Source organism: Sceloporus occidentalis, unplaced genomic scaffold (assembly GCF_023333645.1).
Source record: "Sceloporus occidentalis isolate IW3139 unplaced genomic scaffold, rSceOcc1.0.p SCAF_131, whole genome shotgun sequence".
NCBI classification, from domain to species: Eukaryota; Metazoa; Chordata; class Lepidosauria; order Squamata; family Phrynosomatidae; genus Sceloporus; species Sceloporus occidentalis.
The window spans coordinates 1,098,508-1,117,030 of NW_028317111.1; the positions used below are offsets into that span (position 1 = coordinate 1,098,508).

At 38.4% G+C, this 18,523-nt stretch overlaps 1 protein-coding gene across 1 annotated transcript in view; it reads left to right on the top strand.

Annotated features, from left to right (window-relative positions):
• The first annotated feature begins 5,450 nt into the window (after positions 1 to 5,450).
• The window catches only part of SUPT3H (SPT3 homolog, SAGA and STAGA complex component), a 73,812-nt gene continuing 60,739 nt past the window's right edge, over positions 5,451 to 18,523 (top strand). Inside the window, exons 1-2 of the mRNA XM_089499214.1 lie at positions 5,451 to 5,482; positions 17,092 to 17,176. Coding sequence (XP_089355340.1) covers positions 5,451 to 5,482; positions 17,092 to 17,176 — 117 coding nt within the window. The remainder of the gene's footprint in view (positions 5,483 to 17,091; positions 17,177 to 18,523) is intronic.

Here is an 18,523-nt window from a genome sequence, read left to right on the forward strand (position 1 = left end):
TGTCACAGGGGTTTTCAAATCCAAAGGACCAAAATATTTTTTGTTATTTTTACCATACGTTTGGTGCACATTATAGCAATATCTTAAACAGTCATACTAATACAAATACTAAGACTACATGTAGGCAGTATTTATTCATTGCCCAATGCAAATTCTTTTTTTACCAGAATGTGAATTGAAAAGTAGGATTATACATTGTAGTGTGATGTATAGTTTATATACTTTTTTTTTACCTTTTTATAATTTTTGTTTTCTTATAGCAATATAGGACCAGATTGTAAATCATGTGAACAGTGTACATTCCAAATGCAACTAATCAATTTGTGGGAAAACAAAATATAAGAACAGTAATTCCACTTTATATTTTAATTGCTTGTGGTTTTTTATATTAATTAGTGGTTAATAACCTTGTATACAAAGAAGAGTTTTCGTTTTCTGTATATTTATTAATTTGTTGAGCATATTAGAAGCAGAAAACAATAGGAATGAGCACAGAGAAAATTGGAGAAATAAATGTTGGATATACTTTTTATTCCATGGCTTGTTTTATCCCCGGATCCACTGATTCTATGAAGACCACGGTTTTGTTAACTGATTAAAGCAACAGGCAAACGATCGGCTTAGATGAGCAGTCAGTCTTTAGTTAGTGGTCTTCAGCAGAGCCATTAAAAACAACGTTACACGTTTCTAAGCTCCTGAAAAACCGCGTGCAGAATATTTAATATTTGATGGTCCTGATAAAGTTAGCCTGCATAAACACCCAGATGTCTGCAACCGTCACCTGGATGCGGAATAACAAAGATACATTTTTAGACAACCACCGTGCCTTCCCGAACACAGACGGCTCTTCTTTGCAACTCGGTTTACTTTAGCAAGCCCAGTTTGCTCAGACAACAAGGTATATCTTTAAACAAGAATCCTGGATTCAATTTATCCAATCCATGTTTGGAATTATATTTAGAGGGTCCAAAAGAGACGCAGTCTACAACTTTAGATTAATGTTTCTATTTTTTTGATGTTTATTCAGCTATAGTTTTTTTCCATGATACAAAAGGTATTGCATAATGCCAAATTAAAATATTAAAATCCAATTAAGGGCATACTGCTGAAATAACTGTAGATTTTTGCCCAGTGTGTGTCTTGGAGTTAAAGCCTCCTGAGTGTGATGTTAATACATATCTTTTTGGACAAACATCGGATGATCATACCAAGATTTGATTTAATAGATTATGGCAGATGATTCTAATAAAGGAGCTTCCGTTCTTGGTTTGGGTGGCAAAACTAAAAGAGCCACCGAGTGGAGTTGGGCCCTGGGCAGTTGCCTTGTTTGCCCTGTAAAAAAAAAAAAAAAAAAAGACAGTACTATTCTGGGTATATCAGGTCCAGCTTTCAAATATAAACCCTTTCCGCATTTATATGTATTGTTGGGGATGTTCAGATTAAGTTTTTCAGGAATTTATAGTCCCCAGGACGTACACACAACACGGGTCCTCTCCTGATCCATGCTCTTTAATTCCTATAAATATTCATTCCAGTTGGAGATTGAAAGGGCAACAACGTTAATGGACAGAGACAAAGTTAAACAGAAACAACGGAAGTAACACAGGAAGCTGAGGCCTTTCTACAAAAAATCGAGATTCTGTATTTGTAGAAAGATTAAAAGTTAGCTGTTACGTACGCCATACCCAGCATACTCTAAATACTCCTGAATTAAAGTATATTTAGATTGTGATCCACCTATGTTGCCCTTCTATTAGTGAATATCATTGCATCTTGAATTACTTATGAAATACATTTAATATGAATATTGTTACGCTGTGATAATAATGTAATGTATAATATGATCTGTGCGCATTTTATAGTTGAGAACTGAAGCCGCAGTGTTGGGTTTGTAAAGTACCCTTTCGTCGTATATTTCACCGCCGTGTTTTAAAATTATTGATGTAATTTAAGATTGACATAAATGTTATAATCTGAATTTGTTAGCTACCATAGAATACAGATCTGGGCACTAGAAGAGATACCCACTCACTAATAGTTCTCCCAGATGTTTTACTCCAGCAAACGCTTTGTCTGCACTCATTGTATTCTGTGACAATGCCATTTGTCACCATACGCGGAGTAACAAAGCCTGGGATCCTTTCGATAAGATAGCATCTCATCTGTACCTTTCCTTGTAACAGGGATAGCACAATGTATACGTGATGAGTACTACCCTGGACCGTATCACCTTGCCATGTGTGGTTTGCTTGCATGAAAGCTATCCGGATAACATACAAAGAGGCTGAAAGGGTTTGAAACGGAATATGGAAGACATACTGTATATGTGAACAAAGTACGACCTTGAATAAAATGATATGTAACCAGCTCGGTGATATATGGCTCTTCGTTGTCTTACATATCTACTGTTAGCGTTTGATGTGGTCAATTGTCAGCGGACGCTATTACACAAGACTTTGATTTGAATGTTTATAATTCCCCTCTACTGCTTTGTGTTCTTTCGCATAGGTCGTCTGTGTTGCCAAGTACCTTGAGATTGTTATGTCATTTTAGACTAACCTCTTTATTTGTGGCAAAATTGTACGGCTTGCCAGGGTCAAAGTCAAAACCATATGGAGGCTACGATTGAGCAAGACTGATACGTGGAATTTTAGTTGCTGCACAAAGCTTAGCATAGGATCAGTTTGTGCCACGACTCAATCCAGAAATCCCGGGGATATTTTGTTCTTTTTCTCTTTGTAGTGTAGTTTGCTGTGCGCTGCTTTATGTCACAGCAAATCACGGACACGGGCCAAAATCCATTCATCTTTCTGCAGTTGTACCGTATGAATATATCGGGCACACCGTGTATAAACATACTAGGTGATTTTGAAGGGTCTTAGTCAAGAAAGTTGATCGGGCCAATGCAGTTAGAGGAAAGAAAAGAAAATGGATTGCTTAGTGAGGTCATTTATAAAGACCTGTTTTAAATAGTAATTCTTTATGAAACTTGATGTCTAAATAGTGAAATAATGTTTATCCTACATCACACACATTGGCCAAGACTCACATTGTGGAATCTGTTCCAAGGCACACTTGATTTGTCACAATATTGTTTTTTCTATTTTTATTTTCTTCATATTTCAGGAAGCCTAAACTACATAGAATGCCAGCAAGAAATAGTTGGGCCACTTACTTCACAGGCTCTCCTCTCACACCTCTGGGTCAGTGAGTGAAACTGATCAGTCCCTACCAAGTCTGACCAAGGTGTACTCCTTAGTTTAAAGGGTTGGAGATAGAGCATTAAACAGACTTTGTAATGTCTTTCTCCCCTATTTATAGATATTTATGTAACTAACTAGGAGATCTATATTTACAATAAGGTGTGTTTTTCACATAGTTTGATTTATAAGTAAATTTTATGAATGTTGCATACACAGCTTTCTTTCAGGTTGCAGAACTGCCCAGTACCCAGTAGTCCTTCCCAGGCAAGAGGGACGCAGGGATTTTGGTCCCAAGGAGGTATTTTTCCTCGTAAAGTTGGTCGCTAGGAAAGCATGTAGTACAGGGTGTTGATATTTACTTGTTTAGTTCATCATAATTAAGTCTGATTGCCTCCCTATTTTTTTCTTTTCCTTATATTTTTCTCCCTGCTTTTTTCTCTACAATTGGTTATTATGCTTTTCTTCTTACCCTTCACCTTGCTCTTCTTCTCTTTACTTCCTCTCAGTCTCTGTATCGGTCTCTCTCCTCTCTGTGTCCCAACCCAGCCCCTCCAGCACACCCAATCTCCAGCCTCCAACCTGTCCTCGCAAAGCAATTCAGTCTCTCACCCTTATTGTGCACTTTTGACTGCCCCTCACTGTGCACAACACTGTTAACCTCTTGCCTCTTAACCCACCCTTCACAACATACAGCATACAACAGAATAGCAGTTTACTGTGGAAACTGCTTGGTGCGCTGGGCTTAATGCGAAGGTGACTTAATACTACTTCACGTTCAAGAAAGTATCTTAGTGGCTTATTCTGACACTATGTACTTGCTTGAGTACCTTTTATATCATATATATATAATTGTTCTCTGAAATAACTGAAATAATCCCATTTGTCAATCCAATCTTTCCAATTACCTAGAATCTTGACCATCTTTCCTCTGTCCTTAAATCTTCTCTAATGGGAACCATGAAATAAATTGGCACCTACTGTAAATAAATAAATGTCTTTGTTTTAATATATTGTGGATTGCACAAAATAAATATAAATCTTTAAAAAAAATTATAATCTTAGTCACTGACCATTGTATTGTTTTTAAATCTCATTTTAGCATCTGAAAACTTTGTGGTTCTGGAAATAGAAGGATGTCCGCAATGATGATGTAAAATAAAGCATAAGCTGGTAAAATATACAGCCGGAAGCTGATGGGGCAAATTCTGACTGTTTGCAGTTCTAAAACCGTATTATTTTTGGAGTATTTGGTTTATATAAAAAAAGCAAAGCATTTCCGATGACTGGAACTTAGCCCTACACAGCAAAAAGGCAACTTGGGGTTTTGAGCTAATTTTACTCCCTCAACTGAAAGCCATTTGTCTACCAAAATAAATGTTCACGTAAATGTGCGTTCTAATAAGATTTCTGATTATACTTGAAACTGGCATGCCCTTCAAGTCTTTTTACAGCGCTAATATTTATGACCTAGTTGCAAAACACTACATTAGGTTGTATTAATCTTGCCTCGACTTACATTTAGATAGAATAGAAACTTAACAATATTATAAAATGAATAATATACAAAATGAACAAACATATGACTTACTGGTATCCACACTGCACATTATTCCTATTGTACATCATAAAAATTAATATTAAACATTTATTTTTAGGTAAAAACATGATGCTATTAGCTAAAGCTGGCGCATTTTAATAATCTTTCATAAATTACTTCATTTGGTCCATCCTATTTTGAACCCTTACTTGATTAAATTCCAACAAAAGCTCATATAGATAATTTTTCTAAATGAAGGAACATTCTTTCTTTCCGGTTTCATTTTTTACGCTTTCATAAATTTCTCCCAGGTCAGTGTAAGCAAAAGAGATATGCAGCAGGAAGTGCCCTCCTCTAACTTCCTGCGTATCAGCACCTCCGTTTTTTTTTTTTATTTATGTGGAAAGCTTTACGCTGTATTTGTCCTTGTTACACACTTTTTTTTTTCGTATTAGTAAAGCCTGTGCTAGCTTTAAATTTATTAAGTATAAGATCCAAATGGGATTTACCAAGCAAACATGTTCTAAAATGTAAGCACTGCATTCCTAAAGCAAGTGATTAAATGGGAGCGATGCTCATTAGTCCAAGTGTTGAAAACCTTGGGGTTTGCCGCAGCTGTTGTTGGAAAGCAACTGCTGTTAGTTGGCTGGGGATTCTAGGAGTTGTAGTTTGCCAAAAACTGTTGGAAGGGAGATTGCTCAGTTGCAGGCATGGATACAAGCTATAACGTTGTATCAGACAGGTAGGTTAATTGTTCATTCATATAGAATGTATCTGAATCTCTGCGCTACAAACCTCTCCTCGTTCCGAGAACCACATGGGCGGCTTGAATAAATTTGTCATCGCCCGGTGACAGAAAGTGTAACAACTTGTGACCTATAAAAAGCAAGGAAAACATTAATATTAGGCTAATGCTAGTGTCCAAAACAAGTGTGCTATGTTAGCTTATACGTGTCCATCCCTCCCTCCGTGTATCTTGGCCAAAAACAGACTTCTAAAAATATTTCCTCTGTTGAACATGGATATTGTGCAGCTAAATTGCTATTGACATTGTTGGCTGAACAAGCACTAATAAAGAGATTTTTTTACCCCGTTAGAGACGGGGTGTTTTGGGTAGGGTGGAGGGTGGGATTTAAAGTATTAAAGTTTTAAATTACACTAATAACATTTAGGATCTATGATGCAAGGGAAAATTAGTGGCTGTCAGAGCAGTATGCCCCCTTTTTTTGAGCCATTAGAGTACTTGTCAAAACAAGCTCTGAGTTTGGCTGCAGATATGTTGACTGGTTGATTTCTACTGACTCACCACTTACATCACACCTACCGCTGCCAGCAGAGCCAGCTTCCCGCTACATTGTCGGCCCCTCAGTCAGTGTATGGAGTTTAATTGCAACTGTGTATATTTATACAACTATAACAAATGGACGTGTAGTTGGACTACATTTAATCATTTCTTGCAGCACCAAGGCTTGACAGTGGCCCTGCCTCTGCTGTTGGGCTATAACTCTGTTGATGCAAGAGGCAGATTTCCTATCGCCCAGCTGCTGTTGACTATATTCATTATGGGTTTTTTTAATTCATTTTTTTGAAATTATTTTCTCGGCCGATGGGTTTCATTCCATTTGTTGCTGCATTTTTTTTTTTTTATTATTTTTTTTTTTACACATGAGCTGGTGTTGGGCTTTTATTTTCATTAACCTTTGTATTTATAACCCTTTCAGCAGGACCCTCTTCTTCAGGGTGTTTCGTTAACGCTCGCAGGGCATCATGTTGCTCTTGTTTTGTGCTTGTTGCTGCCCCTTGTCTAGTCTCTCACCTCCCTGAGTGTTCCTCTCTGTGCCTTCTGACATTCTCGCTCAGCATTCCACCTCTTAATTCTTAAGACTAGGTAAGTGCTTTCATCTGTTTTTCTCAACACACTGTCAGGTCAAGGGCTGCTGTATCTCTATTGGTTTCATGGGCAGGAAGGGGGGGGCTTGTTTAGGAGAATCTATCCATGGCTGCTCAGCAGCTCTACTTGATTCAGGCGGTTCTGCTCAGTATCGTTTCATGGGCAGGGAGGGAAATGTATCCATAGCTGCTGCAGCTCTACTCGTTACATGAGCAGAAGGGGAGGCTTACGGCGGATAATATGAAAAAATAAAATTATTCAAATAATTATTTTTTTTTAATTTAAGTGCAACACGCTCCAAAGCCTTGATTCAATAAGTGTCTCACCAAAGTAGAACATAATCTGTGTAACCCTGCCACAACCCCACAGCCCTTTGGGAATTACTAATTCATCTGAAAACGGAATTATTTTCTATAGTTTTGTATAATTATTATTGTAAATTATATTGACTATATCAGATCCTCTGTTTCAGTAGCTGAAGTATTGATGTGACATATTTGAACATTCTGGATATTCTTCATTGTCTTTGTTGTTGGAAAAAAAGTCAAAACCGTTGGATATGTTTTTAGGAGAATTAAAATCATGTTTTAATTAAAATTGTCATTTTCTTCCTCCTTGGAGTTAAAGGAAACGCGCAAATGAATTGCCCTGTCGGTAAACCTACAGCTTAAAAGCCCTGGTAATTCGTTTACAAGTGCAAAACCTGATTGGCGCAGCTAAAATAATATTATGAGGATTTCTTTTTTTTAAAACTCCCTTTTTTGCTAGACTTGCAAAAAAAAAAAAAAAGTCTGAGCTGTATTGTGGTTATTTTATCCTGGGGTGCCAAGTATGTCTATAAGGCTGCGTGTAACTTGTGCAGCACCCAATGGGTTAACGTTTTTGAAACCAAAAGTTGCTTAAATTGTGGGGTTTTTTTTTTTAATAATTTTGTCCTTTTTTGCCAAGTGCAGTATCATTGATTTGTGTGTTTTGCAGCGTGTGTAGATGCTAGTAGTCCTGTGAAGCGATAACACAATTGCGGTTTATATACATCTCGCATTTGTATATTATACCTACGCCTTATGTTTCGGGGAGATTATTATACCGTCTCACAGCATATTATGAAACCTATTTGCGAAAAAAAAGAAAAAAAACATGCGTCCTGAGACTTTCTGGCAAATACGTGGGAACAACATGTTCCTAAAGATCGTTCAGCGACAGTTTAACCGTAGAATAGTATGTTCTTTTGTTTTATTTCCCTTGTTTTCACAAGGATATCGAGAGTAGGTGTGATAAAGCGTACTGCTGTGCTTTTGGTTAAATGAACCTAGACACATAAGTATGAAACTATTAACCCTTGCAGCCCTAGGGCTATTATTTATTTAATTTTGTTTTGTTTTTGACTAATGAGCCTCCATATGAATCCAGTTCTGTGATTTTGGGAACACTAAGGGAGATGTGGGAGATCATCATGTAAAAACGTCATGAAAAGGACATCGTTTTTTCAGGCAACTCCGGGGAAAATTAAATCATCCGGTCAATAATACAATATGCTGCTATACAAGATGCCTTTTATTATAGAAGATTAGATTTTAATAAAAAAAAAAAGTTGAACCATTAAATCATGTTTATATGTGATCTTGCTGGATGAGATTCAACATATAGCGACACTGAGTTATAATCAAAGTAAACATAAAAATGAATAAAACAAAATAGAGAAAACGGTAAAAATGAATAATATTTAAACTTAGTGTTTTTGTTTAATGATGGAGTCTTTTGTGGGGTTCTTATAGTTCACCAACCCGGAGCTTGGATTTTGCATTTATATTCTCGACCAAGCAAAACACAGGAAGGATACAGATTTCTTTTTTGCTGGTAGAAAAAGCTGTATACAAATTGGAAAGGTGCCTCTGGAAAATCCCGAGCTCTTTGTCATCCTGTGTTGGTATTGAGTCCAGGTGGCTGCGTTATGTCACCGGCGATGTGGCTTTGATTGCACTTGATAGATTTAAGTACTGAGATGCTGTCTGCGTATGCAAAACGGGCTGTCGATCGTCGGCCCCTCGCCTGCTGTTCATCCCGTACTCGACTGCTATGCCGGTGACAGGTCAGGATTTGTTTCTCCAAAAATATAAAATAAAAGCAATTTATGCCTTCGCTTGCTCCTAACTATTAACAGGGTAATAAAAGGTGTAGCTAAACCGGCCACTAAACACTTATTTAAGAGTTATCTGCATCTGGTATGCTTTGAAACATGTAGAGAAGTATTTGGTAGGTGATTTACTAAGTGATTTCTCGTTACTGCCTGTGAAATGCAACGTTTTGTTTCCAATTCTTTCAGTTTTCAGCCAATGTAGTTGGTAAAATCCACTTCACGTTTTTGGATGAAGTTAACTATTCGCATTCAATAATTTTGCTAATCTCTAACATTTTACATTATGCATGAGCAGCGACCCCTCTTGATGGAGGGATAACACATTAAGGTCCAGAAAGAGTCTTGTTGATCCAGAGATTCACTAAATAGTTGTCAGAAGAGTTTGCAGAAGAGCTGCGGTTTCAATGCCCCCGCTTTATTATACTTCATGCAGGACTAACAATAGCCATTTTCTCTAGTGTGAAGGGTTCAGTTGACCCTGCACAATGTATAATTCAGAAGGCGGCAGAAGCTCATTGGGATTGGACCTTGACAATATATAGTGAGGTCAAGGAGTTGACACAATTCTTTTGTCTTCATCTTAGAGATATTCAACTAGACTTGGGATCTGAGCCAGACTGAGTGAAGGCATTGAGTCAGGCAAAGTTGGGGCAGATATAAATGTATAGATATGTTGGTATGGTCTACGTCGGCAGATACTACCTGTGTGTGTGTGTGTATATATTTATATATATATTACACACACTGCCTTAGTGTATTAAAAGCAGCGCATGCTTTGTCATCCAGAGCTTTTTGCTGTAATCTTGGAAACATTTTCACTTTTAAATGAGATGGATTTTTGCTTTCTGTGTAATTAGTTCCCTGTTAAGAATTGTTTCTCTTTTCCTTGCTCCCATTTTTTACAAAGAACCAATCATTTCCTATTTTTGGGGACTGTTTACTTCTTATCGGTAAGTAAATTGGGAGGAGTAGCCGTGCAGATCTCGGTAACAGGACGTTAAAATGACTGCTCCTACGGCAATACACGTAAGGCGAGTGTCTAATGCATCTTGAAATCTCTTTGTCACTGATGTATTCATTACACAACACATAGATTTATAATACAGAGTAAAAGAAAAAGTATAGAAATATGATCTAATCTGTGATTTCCATGACTTGTATGAGGCAGATCGTGTTCTGTAATTAGACAATAAATACAATTTGTTGCTCTTATACTAAATGTTACACGATGTGACTGAGCATTATACAGGGCCAGCACAGCCTTTCTTGCAAGAGCAAACGTATTGCAAACTTTCCTGCCAACTCTCCCTTTAGTGAATATACTCAAAAGGTACAATAGATGTTAGTAACTCGCCCTACATCATCAGTTGGTGTGGTGAGCAGTTAAATTACAACTTCCATGCGTCTCGGTCAGCTTTAATCTTATACACACATCACTATCGTGTGAACTACAGCAGGGAAAATACGTTTGGTTTCTCTGTTTGACACTTAATGATAGGGGTCAGTTTACATGTGATCTGTAAGAACTGCAGGTACCTCCTATAAAACAGACATATTATTAAATATTCTTGATCTTTTGTTTAAGGAAGATTTAAATTTTTTTTTAGAGGAAATAATAAAATGGGAGAATGCCTAAGGTTTGGTTGCTTAACATGTCATAGTGGAACAGCACCTTTAGTACCAATTTTGCCCCAGTAGTAGGTTGCGTGGCTGTGCGTTATTTTCCCTGTACTGGTGTTTGCCTGTTCCGTTAGCATTATTGCGATAACCGAGTCAGATAAGCCGTTTTTCCTGCTTTCAGTTGGCCGCACTGCCCTCTCCTGGCTTCACTTTGTCCCTCGCTGCTTTAAAGCTCTTTAGTCTGCAGTTTAATTATTTGCGCGTCCGCGTGCAGACGTCCAGCCACGGCCGTCTTTTCTCTGAGCTCTATGTACCGGCCGACACAATGTTACTTAGTTCACACGGCTCGTTCACAATGATCACAATGCTACGGTTTGGGTATTGGATGCGGGGTTTACAGCGGCACCTGTATGTAATGTCTGACGTGCCGCGAAGATGTATGTTATGTGTCTCCCGTTAGTCCAGAGCACCTGCCAGGCTGGATAGAGCCGTGCAGCAAATCGAACCGTCTGGGTTCAGCAGCGTCTGTCTTAGAATTTTACTGGGACGCTGAATTTGGAGAAAATTCACGTAAGCTGCGGAGATGAATCCCGACGAGACACCCGAGGCCGTATAAATTTACCCTGATTACAGCAATCTCGTTGAAAAACTCATTGACTTCCAATACTGAGCTTTTATACTCAGCTTTTTCTTTCATTTTTTTTTATCCATTGAACTACTTTCCACACAATATGTTTCTGTTTGTTAGAACGGATTGTTCCTATGGTTTAATTTGAGTCCGTGTCTTAAATTAAATAAATGAATATATATATATATATATATATATTAATGATACAAGTTCAGGTCTGGACATTGTGTGCATCTTAGATTGACACAACAGAGCAATAATTATTTTGAGATGTATCTACAGCTATAATAGGAAGCAAGCATTAAAAGATTGCTATGGGTTAAAAATATAAGTGATGATTAAAATAAGCAATAGAAAACTATGTAAACCTCGCTCTATACGTGTACCATGGGAGCAGCCTTAACTTGTTCTCAGGAACTGCATGATTATTCCTCCCCATTAAGTTATATCTTCCCTTTTCTTCCCCATTTGCTGATTGTTCATTGGTTGAGACCTTATGATGGTGGGTGAAGAGAAGGAAACCCACTTTAATTAAGACAACTGATGCTGTTTTTTCAGCTTTTAGGGTTATTGTGGACTTTTTAAACTAAGTATGTCCAAAACAAAATGCACAAGCAGTAGGTCGTATAAATTAATTTACTAATGCCGAAAGCCCATAAAAGTTTTTTTAAAATGTGAAGGTTTCCCAGGTATTCTAGAGCCAGGTATTCTATCAGTTTAAGTAATACCGGGGTCAATGATATTACCGAGTAAATGAATGGCTGTGAATGTTCGCTGAACTATGGCTAATCACCATTTAATAGAGACGGTCAGTGTTTTAATCCCATTAAGCGTGACTGTTTATGAATGGACGCATTTTACAAGCTACCATTTCACGGCTCACATAATATTTATAATGTATTTTCTTATAATGAGATGTCTTTAGGGTTTGCTGAATGGATGTATTTTTCATGCCTCTGAAGTTTACAATATTTCTTTTGTAGTCAAAATACTTCTTGAGTGTGTCCTGAATGCGATCGTTACAGAGGTGACTAAATAAACACGTATACTTGTATTTTTCAAGCGTTTACCTTAAATGTCTATTCCATTCATTGGTTATAAATAGCGCAGAAAGGAAATAGCCAGGCCGGCTACGGAGGAGTTATGGCCGGGCAGTTTTTTTTTATTTTATTATAGCCGTGTACGCTGTAAAGTCGTCTGGAAGGGTACATATCACGTCACTCTTAATGCACGCTCCAAAGGGCTATTATGAGTTCAGCCTCTATCCCAGAATAAAGTCAGAGGGACATCTAAGCGTTACTACTTTTAATTAATTAAAATGTTTAAACTACCCATGGTTTGTGATTTCAGGTTTTTTTTTGATTGTGTTGTGTGGATTGTGGTGCATTTTACATTCCAAATATATATATATTTTTGTAAATGGAAAAATCATTGCTGCCGTAATATTCAATGCCCCAGCCTGGCCCTCCGTCGATCTTCCTCACTGAAGACACAAGGGCAAGGCAACAACGTGAATTCTACGTAGTACCGGACATCGCTGCCATCAACGTGGGAAGAGATTCCTGTCCCGGGCAAATTCTCTGTTGCGTTTCTGGTCTGCAACTTCCAATGTAGCGAGTTTGTAGCTGCTTGGAATATTATAACCAAAATGATAAAAAAAGATGCCGCCTGTAATATATATTCTGTATATATTATGAGTTGGCGGTCACTACTCCCGGGTACACACAGGTGAGCTGGATTTCTGAAACACAAATAGACATTAATTTTATATTTAATCAAAATTACACAGAATGTAGTATATACTGACCATTATATCATAAATCATATTTTGCACCTGTACCTTTTAACTTAAGGACATTATTGGAGAATATGTGTGCCATATGTTGTACTTACGGTTGACCTTTGAAAGAGCTGTCCAACTCCACTCTAAAAATACTACATTATGCAAATACAAAAAAAAATGTTTTTGGTGTCCCGAAGAATCGGTGTCACCGTATGTGGCAGAGTTTTCCTTCCGCCTTTCGTTAAGATTCAAATGATCCCCTGTTTTATTCCAATTCATGAGAAAGGTGACGGCACCCTCTAGCTTATTAGAGATTGATTGCAATCAATAACGGGTGCAGAACCCTTTTTTTCTTGTTTTTTTTTTTTTTTTTTTTTTTCTTCTTCATTGAAAATATAAGTTAAATGCTTTTGTTTTTAGGCGATATAGATTTGTGCATTATAAATAATTCTCACCGTTCTGAATGCAACAAAACTGCACCAAATAGATTTCCCCCCAGATTATCTGATCGTTGGGCGGGGGGCTGGCCACTGAGTTCCTGGGTTTCTATGGCAAAATATATTGTGCTTTATAATATCAAATAGGAGTACTTACGTTTTCATATTCAATTTTAAAGTACGGGGGGTCTTAGTTGACAACAGTCCTGCATTTGCTGGGGCATTCCTGACAAGCGGGTAAATGTTACATTTCTTACATACTTTATCGGAATCGGAGCAGAATATCGGAGGTCGGCTCGTGTTCTTAGATGACAAAAAAGGTAGTTCCTAAGTAGTTTTAATTGTGGCTCCTTCCCTTTGCACAAAAAATGCTTACTCTTATTTTTTTTTTTCTTTTTCGATTTTTAACCCTTTTTTTATTTATTTAAATTTTCTCAGCGGTGGTACTGAACAGAGCAGCCGAGCGCACTTCTTGGTACAAAGTCAGTAACCAGAGTATAATTAATGGAAACGGATGTGGTAATCTGCAGAAATATCTGCCTTTGTTTTTGCTCGCTTGTAGTACAAAACCCAGGGAGCTTTGAAACATTAAACTTTTATTACTTGTTTTCCACTCGTATTCCTTTATTTTATCCAAATTGCTGCCGCTTTTTTTCCTTTTTTGTTAAGAACAAAAAATAGATTAAAGGAGGGCACTTAGCAGGGTTTATTTACACATGTCAAGATTGCACAGTGGTTTGCTAAAAACAAAACCTTTTCTAGATGGCTTTACCTGAGGTGACTTCCTATCATTTGACTCACAAGGTTTTGCTGAAATTGTTTCCAGAACATCTTGACCTCGTCGGCTCTCCTCTGCGGTTTACACACGAAGCGCTATCTGCTTAGGTGCTGCTTACTGATCCCCCACAAATGTATGTAGTGCAAAACCGGTTAGCAGCCTTCACCTTTAGCCCCCATTTATAGAAAGAAGCTTCCAGGGACGTAACTAGAAACCACAGGGCCCTGGTCGAAGATTGCCCCGTGGCCCCCCAACTTGCCCCCAAACAGGTCGTGTCTTCTTTGCCCCTTGCCCCCCTATCCTTCATACAACATATGTAAACACACTTATGCAAATTACACTCTCATACTCGCTAGCACACGCGTCATCTCACCCCTTTTACCCTCCATCCCTCCTGCCCCCGCTTACCTCTCCCCGCTCCTGCGGCTTGCTGTCTGGCTGCTCTTTCACTGCGGGGGTCATGTGACGTCATGTGACTCTGATTCCCGTCTCCCCGTGACGGTTCAAAATAATTGAGAAAAGGCCCTTCCGACCTAGATCTGTGCGGTCCAGGGCCCTTTCTAAAGTATTTTAAACCAGCACGGGGAGACGGGAACAATGGGTCGCCCCCAGGTAGTTACACAAGCGAAGCTTCCATTCAGCAACCGCACCCTATTGCAATGTTAATCCTCAATTATAAGCTGCACCCCCTCTTTATAACTTTAGGGGAAACATTGGGTCATATAATTGGGAAAATAAATATACATTTTAAGTGTAGTAATTTATCAGTCTATTTTCAATTTGTTAAAGTGGGCACACAAAAATGTATAATAAGTAACATATTTGTAACTAATGCTTTGGGGTTTTTTTTTATGAATTTGTGTGTAATGATTGTGTGTAAATGCATTTTCTGTATTTATCTCCTATTTGTGTGGCTTTTTTCAATTTCCAGGCAGACAGTAAATGAATATGCCTTGTTTGCCCCGGGTTCCCAGACTAAATCAAGCGCTTTTTTCAGTGTGTGTGTGTTGAGCCTTGGCTTGTTATCATCAGAAAAGAAATGATTGATGAGTGTCCAGTTTAGATCTTCTGTCAGGATAATTAGTTCATTGGTTTCCTGATCAAGACTCTTCATGGTAACAAATGGAACTTATTATAAGCCTGGAGCAGATTATTCAATGATTGGTAGTAACTTAGATATATATATATATATATATATATATATATAGTTTTTGCATATTTAATATATATATATATATTAATCTCTCTCTCTCTCTCTCTCTCTCGCTCTATATATATATAGATATATATATATAGATATATATAGATATATCTAGAGATATATATATCGAGAGAGAGAGAGCTAACAATGTCAATACATAGACTTAAATGTTTATAATGCTTTTCTAAGTGTACATTTTTAGGACAAATAGTCCAGCTTTTGGCATCCAAATCCACGTGCCCCTCTCTCCTCCCCAGATGCCCCTCTTTCTAGGAGCTCAGAATGTGTGCTGGGTATGAGGGTATTCCAGGGCTCTACAGCCCTAAAAGCCCCCAATAATGTCTCCGTGGACCAGAGACAGATGCTGTGATGGGGAATTGTCTTATAGCATGACTAAAAGTATTTTTAAAAGTTTAGTAAAACCATACGATTCATGGCCGTGTGAATCATGAGAACAAGCTGTAATATTGATCGATTATAGCATTTAAGTCAGAGGGGAATGGAGGTCCGGCTCACGTGATTCAGAAAGTGATTGCTGAACATATTCACCCTACGATATGCCGGCGACCTCTGCATTGTTATAACCCTATGTTCTAGGTGACTCCTATTTCATATAGCAGCTCTTTTACAAATTAGCATTCTTTGGGCTACTACATCTCCATTTATACCTGTACACCCCAGACATACTATAAATGTGACAGTAATTCCTTTTACCAAGTGGCCAATGACTCTTATTTCAATGGATGTGGCTGGGCAGTGTGACTGTATTACCTGTTAAAAGTGATTCAGGCCTCTTGCGCACACCCACTTCCTGTTTCAGGCCTCTTGCGCACACCCACTTCCTGTTTCAGGCCTCTTGCGCACTCCCACTTCCTGTTTCAGGCCTCTTGCGCACTCCCACTTCCTGTTTCAGGCCTCTTGCGCACTCACTCTGTGGCTCACAAAGTTGCAGACAGGAGGTCCCTTTGGATAATTCTATGCAGTGATATGGAGTGAGGATCGGTGTCTGATTTTTTTCTCTTCCTGTGGTTTGAAATAACATTAGACCATCGTAATAACTGACACTTTGTATTAATGTATGCATATGTATTTGCTATGGAGCATAGCCTGCTCAGAAGGGTAAACTTGGAAACAATGCATTTCTTTAGCTGAGTGGCACGGGACCAAAGAAACCGGCCGGCTTCACGTGTCGCGTGTTCAATGCTTTGTGTGAAATATGTTCTAATACAGCACAAGATCTTGTTACGAGAATCATGGATAATGCTGTATATACCTACATAGCATCCAACCCATGTGTGACGGCTCTCCATGCCGCTGCCAGACGGTCTTTAGCTGGAAATGGGTTCAACTTTTGGCTTTCACAAAATTCTTAAGGCAAATTTCAAAATATTTACTAAAAAAATTAAAAAAAAAGTGTTGTGCTTCATATAATTCCTGTAGACGCAAAGGAGACCAAGCTATGCCTTCCCTTCCAGGTCGATCACTGGGAACCCAGTGGAGGCTGAGCTTGGGTCTGCACTCCATGTCTGTTCAGTGAAGGCTGTTAATATATAGGAACAATTTACGGTTACCTACCTGCTATAACAACACCCCGATGAGGGCTTTGGAGTCCCAGGGTTTCCCAACTTTGGATCAGACATCCTATTCCCCATGAACATAATCAGCAGTAGCAAGCACTTGGATTGTTTAACTTCACATCAAATACTTTGTCACTCACACTGTCAAATAAACCAATTGCGAAGCATCTATCTTACACACACACTTTATACTGAGTTCTAGAGAGGCTGGCACAGGAAGGGTTAACATGATTGAGCCAAGTTGTTGGTAAGTTTCATGCTGAACAAATAGTTTTCTCTAAACCTTTTTGTTGTTGCAGGTTTTCCTTGGGTGATGCCCGTCGACCTCTGTATGATACGGCAGTGCTTGTGGAAGACATTGTTCACACTCAGATGATTAATCTGGTAAAGAGATTTTATTATTATTATTATTATTATTATTATATGTTAGCCCTAGTGGATTATTTGACTTATTGACTATGACCCATGACCCTACCAATACATTTGTCACAGTAAAAGAAAAAAAAAAGTTGATTTAAGGATTTCATGCTTACTAATATTTGGGTATCAAAAATGGGACACTGCGAAGGGTGGAAAACTTGCTCCCAGATATTTGGAAATGATATCCATGTTTAATAAATAGAGAATCACTTGGTAAATGGCCTGATTTATCACCCACGAGATAAATGGTTTCCGCTGATGAATAAACCCCTTTGTGCCATTTAGTAAAACTTACGACTGCAGGTGATCAGCACAGCTTTGAGGAAAGAAGACTTCATTGTCTATGGCGCGGGCCGGAACTCTGTGCCTTTTCTGTAGAGACATTTAGCCCTTCCTGTATCTAAGTGTTTATGTTCTATCAGATTGGATAAATAAAATATCAGACGTTTTTATAACCTATAACCCTCTAAGCCTGCACTGGGAAGTAAGACATTTCTCATAGAGGGCTTCTCAGTTGCCGTGACTTGCTGTAACCCTAAACAAGAAGTAGGCAAGTGGAATTGGACAGGAGGGAGAAGAGACAGGACAGCAGGCAGACAAATTGCTTTCTTAACCTATTGCCTGCAGGCTCTAGACGGGACTTTGGTGTAGGGGAAGTGAAAGTGCTTTTAATAACTCATTGTTTTGACCTCTGATTGGAACAGGAGGAAACTTTTAAATCAAGTCTGTGTGCTCGTGCTTTGTGACACACACTCGGGATAATGTGAATGCTAAAATGTCTTATTTAACCAAGTTTATTGAATACAGAAATGCAGAACACGATACAAACAAGATCTATATTGTTTTGGGAGTACCGATTCCCCGTGGAATCCTCAAAAAAAAAAAAAACGTGGGATTTTAATGTGTAAATTATTATGGAACAATTTCAACGCGTTTGATCTGATCTTGGCCTCTTTTCAGTCTATAGATGAACTATATGGGCAAAAGTATTGGGACACCTGACCATTACACCAACAGGGACTTAGATGACATCACATTCTAAATACATAGACATTCATACGAAGTTGGTCTCCCCTTTACAGCTATAACAGCTTCCACTCTTCTGGGAAGACTTTACACAAGGTTCTTGGGAGTTTCTGTGGGATTTTTTTTGCCCATTCAAACTGTAGAGCGTTTGTGAGGTCAGGTACTGATGTTCTGGTTCATCCAAAAGGTGTTTGATGGGGTTGAGGTCAGGGTTCTGTGCAGCCAGTCAATTACTTCCACACCAAACTCATCCAACCATGTCTTTATGGACCTTGCTTTGTGCGC